The sequence below is a fragment of the Myripristis murdjan genome, chromosome 20, assembly GCF_902150065.1.
Source record: "Myripristis murdjan chromosome 20, fMyrMur1.1, whole genome shotgun sequence".
NCBI classification, from domain to species: domain Eukaryota; kingdom Metazoa; phylum Chordata; class Actinopteri; order Holocentriformes; family Holocentridae; genus Myripristis; species Myripristis murdjan.
Genome location: NC_043999.1, coordinates 16,820,506 through 16,836,264, shown reverse-complemented (window position 1 = coordinate 16,836,264; position 15,759 = coordinate 16,820,506). Strand labels below are relative to the sequence as shown.

Below are 15,759 nucleotides of genomic sequence, written 5' to 3'. Positions count from 1 at the left end.
ACTTTGTCGTCATCTTCACCTCCAAACCACAGCAGAAGTTTTCTTTTGCAAATCTGTTCATACCTTTTCATTGGATTCACACATTTTTCACGCTCTTTTGCACAACACTTCTCATATGTGTCATTAACATGGCCCTGACTCCGTTGACTTCACTATGGTAGTCAAAAGCAAAACATCTGCTCACAGCTGATAGAAATGATCTGCATCGCTGTGAAATCACTAGTGCACCTGCATCACTACCCTTTCCACAAATCACCACCAGTTTTGTGTTGCTGTTGGCAAGCATGGATCCCAGAGGTCTGGAGCAAGTGAGAAGGCGAGTGAGGATGAGAGGTGGAGGTGTCCGAGGGAGAGTGCGTGAATGTGGTGGTGTACGTGGTAGAGGTGTCCGTGTTGGCAGTGTACAGCGAACACAAGTTTCAGATGAAATCCAGGTCACTATCATAGACCATGGAATCAATCATGGCCTGCCCTACAGAGAGGCAGGACAACAGGTTCAACTAGTTCTAAGACAAGCACTGTTGTTTCCATTGTTCGAATTTTTCTAAATCAGAACCAGTAAGTTACAGTAGTAGTACACCGCCCAAAACAGCTTGCAGTCAAGCGAGTCAATCCAGCCACTCACTCACTTCATACTCAACACCAAAATGCAACATACCCTTTTCAATCTGAGCAGGTTCAACCGTACTTTTTCCCGTGTGTATTGCAGTCATATTTTTTTGACTTTTTTTTTTAATCACTTTACCGCTTCTGTCAACTCAGAAACCATGGTATCGAAACAGTTACAGTTTTTTACGGTTGTTTACACACTAAACTGAAAATTTTCACACAATTAACAAATCTTTACATGCAAGAAGCAAAACACCTGTCCAGAGTTGCACAACAATAAGCACAGACTCAGCTTAACACTTTTTGCAAAACATTACACACAGTGATTTGCAAAACTCTACACACATTTTCACACCTTAGACACAGATAAGGATTGTGAGGCTATTTCCTTCTCTTTACAAAGTGCTGGCTTGCCAGTGACCACACTAATGAACAAACTGGATAAGCACATCGACCTGGTGTGGAAACACACATGTGCTTAATTGAAAATACAGCACTCAGGTAGGTATAAAAGCCAGCAGGTGAGTTCACCTGTCTTCAACAAAAATGGAAGGAGTTAGAAGAAGAGTGAGAATGAGATGAAAGCTCAAAGAGGAGAAGAAGGGGGTAGAGGAAGAGGCCTAGGTAGAGGAAGAGGTAGAGAGGGACCTGAAGAAGTGATAGCACCTGAACAAAGAAGAATTATTGTTGCTACTGTATTTCTGCTAAGATTTGGCTGAACTCTCTGTCCAGCTTCCCTCAGCATCCTATTTGTCTACTGATAAGAAAACTACTGTTTTGTTCTGATTTTCCTTGTTGATTGGCATGTTACTATAACTGAGTATATGGTAAGAAATAAATATTTTCAGTCTGCAGCCTCAGTGTTGTGCAGTGCTTGGTACGTTCATAGTACTTGTGTACTTTCTCTGCATACCTCAAAGTAATCATGAAGAATGTATTGGGTTTGTCAGTATATTTTTGTCATCTAAATTATCCCATAACCATGCCCTCAAACAATATTTCTGAATAAATTCCATCACTATTTCTTAAGTGTTTTTACAAATGTGTTTTGAATTTATTACGGTAGTAAGTAATAGATTGAAACAGTGTACGATCATTGAAAGACTGTGTTAGTGACGTGAGAACTAAATAAGAATTTCATCAATTTGTTTATGGTGTTGGCTGATATGTTTCATTTTGCAAACAAACTGGGGTGTTCTGCAAATTGGGTGTGGTGTTTGGTTAATTGTGTGAGGTGTTTAGAAAAAAGGAGCCCTGTTTTCAAAATTGTGTGTAAACAACTGAAAAAAACTGTAATACATAGGCCTAATGAGAGGCGCTCTTCCAAAAAATAACACATTTTGTTTGCAAAAGTCTCTTACCATGGCAAAACATTTCAAACATGCAGCAAAAGCACATTTTATCACCGCCCAAAACAACTTGCAGTCAAGCGAGTTAATCCAGCCATTCACTCACTTCCTCAATAGGAATGATTATCGGGGAGTAGGCCGGTAAGAATTGTACCATCAACTGAGGATGTTCGGCAAACCATTGATTCACAATGCGAGCATGGTGGAAGGCCACAGTACTGTACATTACTGTAAACATGTTACAATACAGTACTGTAACTGTCTTTACAGATGTACATTGATTGTTCTCTCATCTCTCCCTATAAAATCAATAGGCTGCCACATGCAGGGGGGAGCAGGAGGCTTCAGTGCAGAGCAGGGGGCTGCCATTGTGGACATGGTGGTGGCAAACAATGCCATCAGACTCCGTGAAATTCAGGCTGCAATTATTGATGATCAGGGCACCTTTGCAAATACAAACAATGTCAGTATATCCACTATAGCCAGGGTTCTAAAAAGACATCATATGGCAATGAAGCAAGTATACAGGGTTCCCTTCCAGAGAAATGAAGCCAATGTGAAGGGGCCCAGATACCATTATATGCAGGCAAGGATATTACAGAACTGTAGTATTGTAATGCTTTGTGAAACTACTTTATGACATTCAAACTGAATAATTATTGTGTGTGTGTGTGTGTGTGTGTGTGTGTGTGTGTGTGTGTGTGTGTGCGCGCTGTATATAGAGAATCATGGAACTTGAAGCTGAAGGGGACCATATTTTCATTTATGTTGATGAGGCCGGGTTCAATCTGAGCAGAGTGAGGAGGTGTGGAAGGAATGTCATTGGGCACAGGGCAGCCATAACAGTACCAGGACAGAGGGGAGCAAACATCACAATGTGTGCGGCAGTATCAGCAGACGGTGCCCTGTGCTCTATTCCAGCTGTTGGCCCATACAGCTCAGAGCGGCTCATCACTTTCCTCACTGCACTACATGAAAGGCTGATCTTGCCAGAGGAGAGAGAGCTGCAGAGGCCAGGCAGGTTCATCATCATCTGGGATAAAGTGGCCTTCCACCATGCTCGCATTGTGAATCAATGGTTTGCTGAACATCCCCAGTTGATGGTGCAATTCTTACCGGCCTACTCCCCGTTTCTCATTCCTATTGAGGAATTCTTCAGTGTGTGGTGATGGAAAGTGTATGACTGTCACCCCTATGTCCGAATGGGTTTGATGGAAGCCATGATTGCTGCTGCCCATCAAATTGGAGCTGACGAATGCTAAGGATGGACAAGGCATTCTAAGAGGTTTTTCCCCGTTGTATTCGTAGGGAAGGCATACAGTTGTGTTCAAAATAATAGCAGTGTGTTTAAAAAAGTGAGTTAAGTCCATAATCCTTATAATAGCTTTTATTTCCATACACACAAATGCATTGGGAACACTGCACATTCTATTCCAAATCAAAACATGAATAAAAATTTATCAAATATGTTATTACTCTACAGAAAGTAAAGAAAATGGAATATTAGGCTGTTCAAAAAAATAGCAGTGTCTGCATTTTTCTTTACAAACTCAAACATTTACTGTATAAACTGAAAAATGCTTGAAGATTTAGCTTTCCTGTGAATCACTGAACTAATATTTAGTCGTATAAACATGGTTTCTGGGAAATGCCTCACATCTGTGTTGCATGGAGTCGACCAGCTTTTGGCACCTGTGAACAGGTATTCCAGCCCAGGACGATTGCACTACATTCCACAATTCCTCTGCATTTCTTGGTTTTGCCTCAGAAACAGCATTTTTGATGTCACCGCACAAATTTTCTATTGGATTAAGGTCCAGGGATTGGGCTGGTCACTCCATAATGTTAATCTTGTTGGTCTGGAACCAAGATGCTGCTCGCTTATTGGTGTGTTTGGGGTCGTTGTCTTGTTGAAACATCCATTTCAAGGGCATTTCCTCTTCAGCTTAAGGCAACATGACCTCTTCAAGTATTTTGATGTATTCAAACTGATCCATGATCCCTGGTATGCGATAAATAGGCCCAACACCATAGTATGAGAAACATCCCCGTATCATGATGCTGGTGCCACCATGCTTCACTGTCTTCACAGTGTACTGTGGCTTGAATTCAGTGTCTGGGGGTCGTCTGACAAACTGTCTGCAGCCCCTAGCCCCAAAAAGAACAATTTTGCTTTCATCAGTCCCCAAAATGTTGCGCCATTTCACTTGAGGCCAGTCAATGTGTTCTTTGGCAAATTGTAACCTCTTCAGCACATCGTTTTTGCAACAATGAGACTTTGTGGGGGCTTCTTGCCCATAGCTTGGCTTCACATAGGCCTCTTCTAATTGTTAGAGTACTCACAGGTAACTTTAGACCTTCTTTGTTCTCCCTGGAGCTTATCATTGGCCGGGTCTTTGCCATTTGGGCTATTCTTCGATCTATTTGAATGGTAGTTTTCCATTTTCTTCCACGTCTTTCTGGTTTTGGTTGCCATTTTAAAGCATCTGAGATCATTTTAGCTGAGCAGCCTATCATTTTCTGCACTTCTTTATATGTTTTCCCCTCTCCAATCAACTTTTTAATCAAAGTAAGCTGTTCTTCTGAACAATATCTGGAATGACCCATTCTACTCAGATTTTCAGAGAGAAATGCACTATAACCAGCATGTACAACATTTGCTGCCTTCGTCCTTGAATAAGGGCCACCTGTTTTTTCACAGAATGAATGACCTCACTAATTGAACTCCACACTGCTATTATTTTGAACACACCCCTTTCAGTTAATGATTCAATTACACAGAATCAGCAGCATGCAAGTCATGACTGTTGGATCTGTTGGTTTTCTATTACTCTACTGCACCTACTAGTAAATTATTTGCCATGTAGGAATATAATTTCTACCAAAAACAGTGATTGATGTGGTTAGTGATGTTGAACTGCTATTATTTTGAACACAACTGTACAATGTGATGTGGATGAAAACTTCGTCATGAGCGCATGTAGCCTAGTGATTACACTTTTTCTGTGTAATACTGTATGTGAATTACAGTATTTCATTTTTTGCCATCAATACAATAAAATTTCACTTCAAAGTCTTTCTGAGTTTGGATGCAATTCTTTACTGTAAGTTCACATTTGAATGTGTAGCACACAGGAGAACCTTGTTCAAACTGAGAGCTGTATTTTGTATTCTGTTGTCAACTGTGTTACAGTACAGTATAGCTGATTGAAGGAATCTACTCATTTGGGTATAAGCTGAGTTGTTTGAGGGAAATATTGGCTTTTACTACTTGCTTTACAATATGTAACTGTAAATTGTATGTAAAAATATGACTGCAATACACACAGGAAAAGGTAAGGTTGAACCTGCTCAGATTGAAAAGGGTATGTTGCATTTTGGTGTTGAGTATGAAGTGAGTGAGTGGCTGGATTAACTCGCTTGACTGCCAGTTGTTTTGGGCGGTGACAAAATGTGCTTTTGCTGCATGTTTAAAATGTTTTGCCATGGTAAGAGCCTTTTGCAAACAAAATGTGTTATTTTGAGCAGAATGCCTCTCATTAGGCCAATGTATTAACTGTTTTGATACCATGGTTTCTGAGTTGACAAAGGTGCTAAAGTGATTGAAAAAAATTGTATATTCAGCCTTAATTTTTTTTTCCTTCTTCAAACAAGTGAAAATAATCTACCAGTGAGATGAAAAAATCCCAAAGCTAACCAACTTGTTTTTCTTCAGTCAAATCACATTTTCTTGATATTAGTGGGCTGATCTGCCAAATTCTACCTTGTTTCAGTATATTTATACTTTTCCCCAGAAAAAATCCTGAAAGATATGAACCTGCATTGGAAACATTTCCTGGAGAAAATGCATGTGATTACTGGCAGCTGATGAGCTGATGAGTCTTGCATTCATTTAGATGTCACTGTGAGAGTGTGCACATTTTAACAGCCAGATTAAGCATATTAAGCATGTCATATTAAGCATTTTGAAATTTGAATGGAATTTCTACTGTATACAGTTGCTTATTTATAAATAAAATGGGAGTGGATAGAACATGTTTGTGGCATAAAAAATGTGGGTGGAGATAGTTCACGTTGTCGTTTTAAATCCTTTAAATCTGCAATAGATCATTAAATATGTGAATTTATGCAAATTTATGACGCTAATTCTGTACATTTCAATATATAACAACAGTATGTGTTTAACACATTTAAAGTTACAGAAGAACAAAGAAACATACAGAATAAGAAGTATGCAAGACAAGATGAGCACTAAATATGTAGATTTTCTGCAGTAAAGCAGGTAAAATTTAACCAATAGGAATGTCTCTTCATGGCAGTGATGCTAGAGGAAGGTTATATGCACATACATTATAATAACACCGTATTACATGACACACATGGTGAAAGACAGCAGGACCCGACACACAGTGCAGAGGCACAGAGCACGATAATACATATTACCTCATTCAGCTTTAAACCACTCTGTGCATTCAGCCAGCATGGCACACGCCATAATTTCTGCTGTGGAGGCCGTATACTTACCGCCAGGCAGTGCACTGAACCAGTGAACCATGCTACAGTTATACTGAGCGGGATAAAATCCATGAAATAAGTTAGGAGCATTACAGAGCATGGACAAAATTCCCGAGGCTGAAAGTGGCTTCGTGTGCAGAGACCTGGGCAGACACTCAATATCCTTCAAACCTATGAGCTACGACAACCATCCAATAGGAAATCAACTGAGCGCTTCAGCTTTGATGTTTTCAGCTGGGGCTGGAGGAAATTTGACATAGGCCAACTATAAATTTATTGATCGTATAATTTCTTTGGCTCCTGTTGGAAAAATAGCCTTTTACTCCTATCTGCATGCCATGGTGATTAAATGAAAAACTGTATTTGCAGGAGATGTTTTCTTATATGTATCACTTATTAATACATTTCTGTGCTTTTAAGGGATTCTTTTTTTAACAAGCAATCTAGGTTTAATGCTTTTGTAATTTAGGGAACTAGATGGAGATAGGGAGGGAAATATAAAGGAGTAGTTCAGACTTCTTGCTCAGTTGATGCTCATATCACTTGCTCATATCACTGCCTGACCTACTTCCTCTGACACAAACGACTGAATATAATGTCTCTCTGTCTTGTTTCATTATTTTATTGTGATTAATAAAAATATATATATATATATATATATATATATATATTTCCACTTACTGATGACATAATCCTTTTCCACAGAACCACAATGACCTAGACAAAAAAACACACTTGATTAATACACTGTCAAGGAATATCAACTGTCAAGGAGATAGGTGCACTGTAACACCACCACTTTATGTGTCAGTGATGGTGACATGTACCAGAAAATTTGGGAGATACAGCTGTGCTCCTGCACAAATGGCAATATCAACAAGGTAAGGATGAAAATACACATTCATTAATGTTAGATTTTAGCTTATATTTTATATCTATCCAATTAATCCAATGAAGGACAGCATGAGATGTGTTGTCGAAAAATGACTGGTGAGTATGATCTGTGTTGATATGACCTACGATGCAACCTTCAGTTTGCTATTACAATTAATCTTAGATTTTTTTTTTTCTTTATTTAATTATAGACTATAGAAGCGGAGATGTACGTACTGTAGGTAGGAAAGGGGAAGAGGTAGGCCAGTCCCATTCCCTGTTTCTCAGCAAGCTCCTCAAACTTGGCCAACACAGGCTCTGACAGATCATCTACAGATCTGGCTATATGTATGCAGAGCACAGAAAACAGAAAGATGATAACTTTACAGAGAAAATCAGTAATCGCTTTTCTGACACTAGTGAAACTCTAATATGAGACTGGAATCAAATATGATCACATTCATCTACAGCAGTCTTAAAACCTGAACAACCAAAGAGTTGGCAAGTAGGGAGCACATGGTTGAAAAACTCACCATAGAGCTTCATGGTGATCTTTCCAAGTTTCTGATAATATATGATAGCATAAGAGGTGTAGTCTGTCTCACGGATCACAATGTCAGTGTCCAGCTCAGGGCGGAGGCCTGAAGATCACAGGAGGGCATATGTGGTCACATATATAGATACTGCATTGCAATAATCTTTGATTTATTTAGGCTTGGCAACAAGTATTGTGATACAGTAGAATCAGTTTTTTATTTATGAGTGAGTTGTCACAACCCACAAAATTAAAAAGAGCACAATAATGGGTACTGGTGGTCAAATTTAACCTGATTGTTAACACATTTAAAGGGTGACAGTGACCTGCAGACATGTCTGTCAGTAGGTCTGTCAGGACTGACCTTTAAGTGTTAGGTGTCCCGGGGTTGGGGTGAGATTGTAGACCTGTAATATCTCCCAACACTGGTGATTACTGAGAAGAGAAGAGAAGAGAAGAGAAGAGAAGAGAAGAGAAGAGAAGAGAAGAGAAGAGAAGAGAAGAGAAGAGAAGAGAAGAGAAGAGAAGAGAAGAGAAGAGAAGAGAAGAGAAGAGTTAGAAAAGCGAAGTCACCACCCCTTACCTCAGTTGCTCTCAACTGGTCTAGCCTTAGGGTCTTCATTCATCTTTAAGTCATTTAGTCACGGTCCACATAGGCTAACTTATGTCATCAACTGTAGCAAGAATTGTTTTGCCTGGCAATCTGTATCTGCAAATAATTTCTGCCTCAGTTAAATCAAAAAAGCAATGTTCTTTTTCCAAATATCTGCTCTCAAGCACTCCTGGCATGACAATGCTTTCGCCTGCTACAATCACTGTTGCAACGATTGGTGGAAAGTCTGGGCGTGACACCCCTTATAAATGCACTTCAATACCACCAACTCTCTGAAGACGATAATAATTTCACTCTTTTTCACTCTTTCAGCTGCATGTGGCTAGTAGTGCTGGTCTTTGTGAATTTGATTGTTTTTGCTGTGAGGCTCATTTGCATGGAAAGGGGCCAATTTTGAGGTAAATATACAGTATGCATATAACCTCTAAATATGTGCAACTAGCAAAGACACACTGTAATGCTATTTGCTTGGCACTGCAGTTAGGGGTACATTTCAACATTTGAAGGTGCTTTGTGGAGTTTTCTTTTTCATTTTTTATTTGCTCAGGTTAAGAGGCTGCAAAAGCCAAGCAATGCTTTTGTGAATTCGCCCCTGACAATTTGTCTACAGTGTAAATATGCCCTAGTTTAATACATTCAGCAACTGGCCACATGCTGCAGCTAGATACTGTAGCTTTCTCCACCTATGAAGTTAGTCAAACAACAAGACTAACAAGCCTAACTAAGTGGTGCAAAGTAGTGTAAAATAACACCATACCAGATACTGGTTTTTTAGAGTTGCCATTTATCTCCTCTGAATCATGTTGTGAATTAATCATGTCATTTGGGGTCTTGAGCAAAGCCTGTCACTTTACAAATGAAAGTAGTCAGTGAATCTAGGGAATTTAGGTAGCCTTGTCAGTAAAGGGCAGTCTTAATCTCAGCCTTTTACTAATTGATAATGCATTTTGTTCAAATGAATGGCCAACCCTCAATTCAAACCAGGGTACCATATTTTTTCTCATTTAGTCCTGCCCCAAAGGTCTGGATTTTGTAAGACCATACTTCTTCTGAAATATGGGTATGACATAATTGTATAATGTTACAACTGTCTCTGCTCACAGGTCTTTTTGAGGTATTGAGGCCTGGCTCAGTGTTAATTTGGGCACAGTCAGGCATGGTAGCATATGACTTTTTTATAGCTAGGAGACTAATCTGAAGCCTTGAAAACACTGCATCAGGAATAAGATGGAAGCCTAAACATTTTGGTTGTGGTTCCTTCACACACATTTCCTTGAATAATGTGAAGTCTTGTCAAATATGATGATGTGATGTATCTGACGAAATAATTGCTTTACACCCACCACCACACCAGACAAATGAGTGATAATATGTCTGTTATGTATGTTTATCCTTGTCCTATACAATTTCATTTTCCAAATTTGTTTGTTTATTCCATTTTGTGCTATAGTATTTTCTGTTTTCCTTTGAATTTAAATCTAAACATTGGACCTATTTGTCAGTCATGAGGACAGAACTTACTTTGTTTAACCGAGACTGGAAATTTGCTTACTCTTAATTTTTTATTAACGATACTGTGCACTGTGTTAGGCACATTATACTGTTTCCCAAGTGTATTTCACTTTTATATTGTTGTTATTTTAATTTCCGGGCTGGCTTTCATTGCATGAGTACTTTGAGCATGTTGTAGCTCAGTATTTCCTCTGCTCAGGCCAAAATAAATTTTATAACCCACAAGTCACAACAATGACAATAAGCACTGTTCAACAACAACTTCAACTGAAAGGAGGGCACACGTTTTTCACATTTAAAAAATGTGGTGTTGAATCCAACTCTCTCTCAGTCTCAGGTCAGGTTGACCCACATAATTGAAAAACTGGGAAATGGGGAAATTCTAATGGGATTTTACTGCTCCCTTTCTTCCTGTTATTGAGAACAAATCAATAAATGTGTACACATGTGGTGAGAGAGTGAAGTCAGTCTGGATTGGGAAAGAACAGAGCGTCCAGTGGCATTTTTGCCCCCTCTAGGGGTAAGAATGAGAGAAGTATGGGTATTTGCATACACACAAGTGCATAGCGGTACTCACTGGCGTGTTTTAGTGCTAACAGACAGTGGTCCATTAGGGGTGGAGGGGGTAGAGAGGATCATGACTGTAGGTTCCACCTTGGTTCCATGTTTCATCAGGTAGGAGCACTTGGAGGCTGAGGTGAGCAGGTACCACGTCCCTCCCATCTGCAACACAACAGGTGGACGAGCCAGATAGAGAGAGAGAAGATATTAGCAGCATCTGCTAGATCAGCTCCAACCCTGGATTAGAGAATATTTGGAAATACTTGTTCTGGTTCGCATGAAAATTTCCACACATTGAGGATGACTGCGACTTCCCAAAAGTGGACTCCCACCACCCTCTTCCTTTTTCATAAATTATGAATTCACATCATTCAAGCTTTGACAAAGACAAAATGTTGAAAAAACATGGCAGTCCAGATGTATTTTTTTTTCACAACACACCTGGCACACATGAGGCTTGTTTTAGTGCACAGGCACACAAACAAACTTTTTATTGCTTGTTTTTTCCACTTGACAGTAGGTGTTAGTTGAGTGGAGTTTGCCATGTAAGAAAATAAAATGAGTGCCAGAACAGTTGGACAACCGCTGGAAAATGTTTCACAATGTCCTTTTTTGTGACTGAGAACATTTCATTCAGTTACCCTGATATTGTAATCCCAATTCATTATCTGGCCCAGATGATGACATTAAAGTGAATATTGAGTTAAAAGTTAGTAGATAGTTAAAAAATAAAAAATAAAACATAAAAAGACGCATCTGCTTAAAGTGTCCTGCTCTCTAATTTTTTTGATTTCATGAATTAGTTTCAGTCAAAATTGCCTCAGAGACCATATTTACACAGCTAAATACACATGTTTGCATACTTGGGACTCTCTAAGCAATAACTCCCTTTGGTAGAACATTGACACTTTCGGGACAAACTTTTGGCTTGAAGCTCAGGAATAGTCAGTGTCCCAAAATATCACTTTAATCACAGTTGTTTGCGTATTCCTTCATATTTGTGGTAACACAGACAAGGACAAGAACCTATCATTTGTTTAACACATAAGGCAAGTGATACAAAACAGATTTTGTTCCCATCATGCTCTCTTCAAAGTAATATTTTTCACATCATTTACTCCTACTTGGCTATTCTGTTTGGGTCCTTGACATCTAGGATCAGTTAAGTTATCCAGCTTTTCCCAGTGATTCTTCTTTTTTGTCTTGTTTCTGATGGTACAACCAAATTAAAGGCAGAAACAAAGTGTGCCACTGTGCAAAGGTCAGAGTAACGGCACATTGAGCTATTTACTCTGGTGCTCTGAGCTTGCCTGGAAAATGTTCTTTCCCTTTCTCTATCAAAACATGACCTTTTTTTCTCCAGTGCTGCTTTTCCCTGAACCTTCTGCCAACCTCTGCTCGTGATATACCTTTAAAGTTAAAGTTTAAAGTTAAGAAGGGTCACTTTAACCCAAGCAAATGCAACCTGTTTTTTTTTTTCTTTTTTTAGTATCATGCTGTATAGCTTGCTTAGATTTACCAGGCAGAAACTGGAAAAAAAAAAAAATGGAAATGTAAAGGAAGGAGCTACAATTCCTGCATTGCATGAACTATTTTTTTTTTTTTTTTTTTTTGCAGAAGAAGAAGAAACATTTTATATGAATATAAAAACAAACACACACATCAATACATACTGTTAGTCTCACTGTCTCTTACTCTTTAAGTCTTACCTGTTGTATGTCTATGTTTTGTACGGGTGGGATCTGGTCACTAGGGTTAACCTTTGGCTTCTTGGGAGGTCGTCTTTGGGGTCGCGGTCGACTCTTAGCCCCCCCCACGGCTTCTGTGCTCCCCCATAGTCCCACACACACCAACAAAACTACTGCCACCATGTAACGCCACATCCCAGCCATGCCACCACTGTCAATAACACACAGAAATCAAGCTTTGTTGTCCAAGAATCAGTCTCCTGCCCAACTAGAGACCCACCCGCTGTTTTCCTGTATTCTTATTGTTCTTTTTTTCTGGTATCTTTATTTGTCTTTTACACCGAGCTTTCTGTCCCTTGCTGCTGCCTACTACACTCTCTGTAATGCATTCACTCACATATGTAAAGCTGATACCCATAAACAGAGAGGAAGAGGGCTAGACAAAGTGTAAAAGAGAGGATGGCCTTTTGAGTTACTTATTAACTTTGTTTACGCAGATATGGACACACTGCAGTGTATGCATCTGAGCCACAGGGGGCAGTATTAATCCTGATTCAATACAAGAAACCCTCACAAACTCCTATGTCAATAAAACACAAACCAACATTTGAGAAAACAAACAAAATATACATTTATTGACAATTGAGAGCCATGTGTGAATGTTACCTAAACCAGACAAAGTCATTTATATTGCTACATGATGCACCAGCATGAGAAATGCAACAGGATGCCATAATAATACAATGTGAGTTTCTGTGTTGTATCAACCAGGGTCAGAATTTTTTAGCCCTAAAGATTAGTCAAGCTTTAAAATGCCATCAAATAACAATTCATTTTCACCGAGCCAGTTGATCAAAGCAACCACACTCTACACTGATTCTGAGGTTTGAGTTTGAATTTAAGTGAATATTCAAAGACTTTCAATTTAAATTTGGGATGGAGATGGCTTGAAATGACACTCGTCCTATTTTCATCGGCTCCAGCAGGTCCAGGTGATTTGGCAGATCTACTCCGTTTTCTGAGATGTGTTGTTTTCTCTGGGTTTGAACTTGAGGGCCACGCTGTTGATACAGAAGCGCTCACCTGCTGGGTCTGGTCCATCTTCAAACACATGACCCAGGTGGGCATCACACTGCATGACACAGGTAACACACACAGACACAAACATGTGGCCAGACAGAATACACACGCACATAATTGAAATATGCTGCAGGCAAATACATAAAACAGTTATGTAAAAAGCTGAGTATGTATGGAAGTCTGAATGCTGATAATGACTTAATGCTGCATCTTCCCTCAGGTTTTTGTGTGGTTGTGTATGTCCCTTAGCTGCACACAACTGCATTGAGAAACACCTATGAAAACAACTTAAACTGCACTAAGTAAACTGAACTTTGGCTTCATAACCCAGAAAGCAACTCACGTTTTTGCACAGGACCTCGGTCCCTGCGCTGCCCAGGCTGTTGTCAGGACGACGAATGATAGAGGAGTGGCTCTCGTCCCTCTCCCACGTCCCATGAGCCTCTCTGAATGACGGCCAACCCGTGCCAGAGTCATACTTTGCCTCTGAACTATCCAGGGAGTGAGGAAGACAGAGACAGGAAAAAATAGGGTTACAATATACTGCACTTTTTTCAGTCTTGATTCTGATGTTAGAAAGTGGTTTGTCAGTTTTCATTGTATCAGTGGTTAAAAGCATAGGAGCAGAATGTTACCTGAAAAGTGGAGCGTCACAGCAGACACAGTGGTACATCCCCACTTCATTGTGGTTAAGGTAGATCCCACTAAAGGGCTGGGAACACCGCAAAACACAAGCAAACAAACACACACAAACTGTAATTGGTGCAAAAACACACGACTGATAGTAGCAGCACTGATATCAGGATGATTTGGTGATTTTACCAGGGATGTGTACATTTTTCCATAGCCTTATTATTTTTCAAGGCCAGCGCAGTAAATCATCCAAGTCCAGCAGATATACCTCATCCCTAAAGGTCAAATTTCTAAAACGTTTGGACAGGTGTTTGAGTATACCACTGATGTCCATGCATACGTGAGATGCATTATCAACAGTCTCGGTTGACCCACAGGCAAAGAAACCTTTTGCTTATATGAAGATGTCAGCTATTAATTATGGCACATTTTGAAAAACCTTACACTGAGATACAAGGTTTCTGCAGGACACAAAATTGGGCATTATTTTATAACATTAACAGTGTAAACAGTGTCCAAGTCATTCAGCTGGTGAATGACCTGTCCCAACGTTAGGGCCTGTGCTACTTGAACCTGAGACACTTCAGCAATAACATACACCGTGACATACAAAGTCCACGTGTTAACATTTGTAACCTCGTTTGAACTGTGCAGCAAAGTTTATGAGGCTGCATCTGTGTCAGTTGATTAAACAGTAATACCAGTTTAATAAAATCACAGTGCTGATGTGGATGTTTTACAGCAAGCAAGGGATTACTTCACATTAACATCAGTCTATTAAGTGGATTACATTACATCAGTGTTTGTAAATTTGTGGGATTAAATGACATCAACAGCTGTTTAGATGTGTGTGTGTGTGTGTGTGTGTGTGTGTGTGTGTGTGTGTGTGTGTGTGTGTGTGTGTGTGTGTGTGTGTGTGTGTGTGTGTGTGTGTGAACTCACCAGTTCAGTCCCTCTCTCTCTGGTGACTACATATTGTTCTGGGGTGAGTTTCTTCTGCCAGTCTGTAGTCTCATCATAACGTGTGAGAGACTGCAAGCCTATTCAGAGAACAGTTTAAACAGCATCTGTACACTGAATATACTGAGACATAAACTTCTCTGGCCCTATATTTTGGTCCAGAATAAATTATAGCAGATGGCTTTTGGCACCTTCCACTTGTGTTACTTGAAATAATCCAATACCAAAGACATCCCTTTGACCACATCTTGATATAAATTACACCACAGACCACAGTGTGATGACAGTGAGTCCCAAGAAACCTCGTCTGTGCTCTTGATGTAGAGAAAGCAGCGCGAATAATGAAACCTCTGACTGTGTTATTGCACAATGAAAGAAACAGAAATAACAGCATATAGATTTATCAAATTCCCCAGTGCATTTTCAACAGATTAACATGTCCTAATGTTCATTCAGTAGTGTTAAAACAAAATGACGCTGCAAGTGGAGTGACCTGCAGTCAGGGGCGAGATATGCATGCACATATGCAAGATGTTAAGCAAATGAAATATCCTGCGATACCTGAAGTTGTGGAGACAGGGCGGATGAAGACTGGGCTTCTCTTTGGTAACGCCGCGCATTTGGCTGTCGATTGCCGACAAATGCCGACAGAGAGACGGGCGATGAAACGAGACATGTTTCTTAGATCCTGCAGTGTTTGGTCCGGCTGCGGTTAAAGTCAAGTGCAGAGTTCAGTGGGAGTGCGCTATGCGAGTGCTCGTCCCTCAGCTGCGACGAGTTGCTGCCCGCCCAGCGGAGCGACACGATCAGAAATCACACTTGGAATTAAAT

The 15,759-nt window shown here is 39.9% G+C and overlaps 2 protein-coding genes across 2 annotated transcripts; both read right to left on the bottom strand.

The window, feature by feature from the left end:
• Positions 1 to 419: 419 nt before the first annotated feature.
• Positions 420 to 12,459, bottom strand: c8g (complement component 8, gamma polypeptide). The gene is made up of 7 exons (XM_030079966.1): positions 12,277 to 12,459; positions 10,584 to 10,729; positions 8,246 to 8,316; positions 7,880 to 7,987; positions 7,584 to 7,688; positions 7,155 to 7,190; positions 420 to 472 (listed from the first exon to the last, which is right to left on the bottom strand). The coding sequence occupies exons 1-7, from the start codon at positions 12,457 to 12,459 to the stop codon at positions 420 to 422; spliced, it is 702 nt and encodes a 233-aa protein (XP_029935826.1).
• Positions 12,460 to 12,917: 458 nt separating this feature from the next.
• Positions 12,918 to 15,626, bottom strand: msrb2 (methionine sulfoxide reductase B2). The gene is made up of 5 exons (XM_030079518.1): positions 15,490 to 15,626; positions 14,911 to 15,008; positions 13,971 to 14,047; positions 13,679 to 13,826; positions 12,918 to 13,387 (listed from the first exon to the last, which is right to left on the bottom strand). The coding sequence occupies exons 1-5, from the start codon at positions 15,602 to 15,604 to the stop codon at positions 13,262 to 13,264; spliced, it is 564 nt and encodes a 187-aa protein (XP_029935378.1). The 5' UTR covers positions 15,605 to 15,626; the 3' UTR covers positions 12,918 to 13,261.
• Between the last annotated feature and the right edge of the window lie 133 nt (positions 15,627 to 15,759).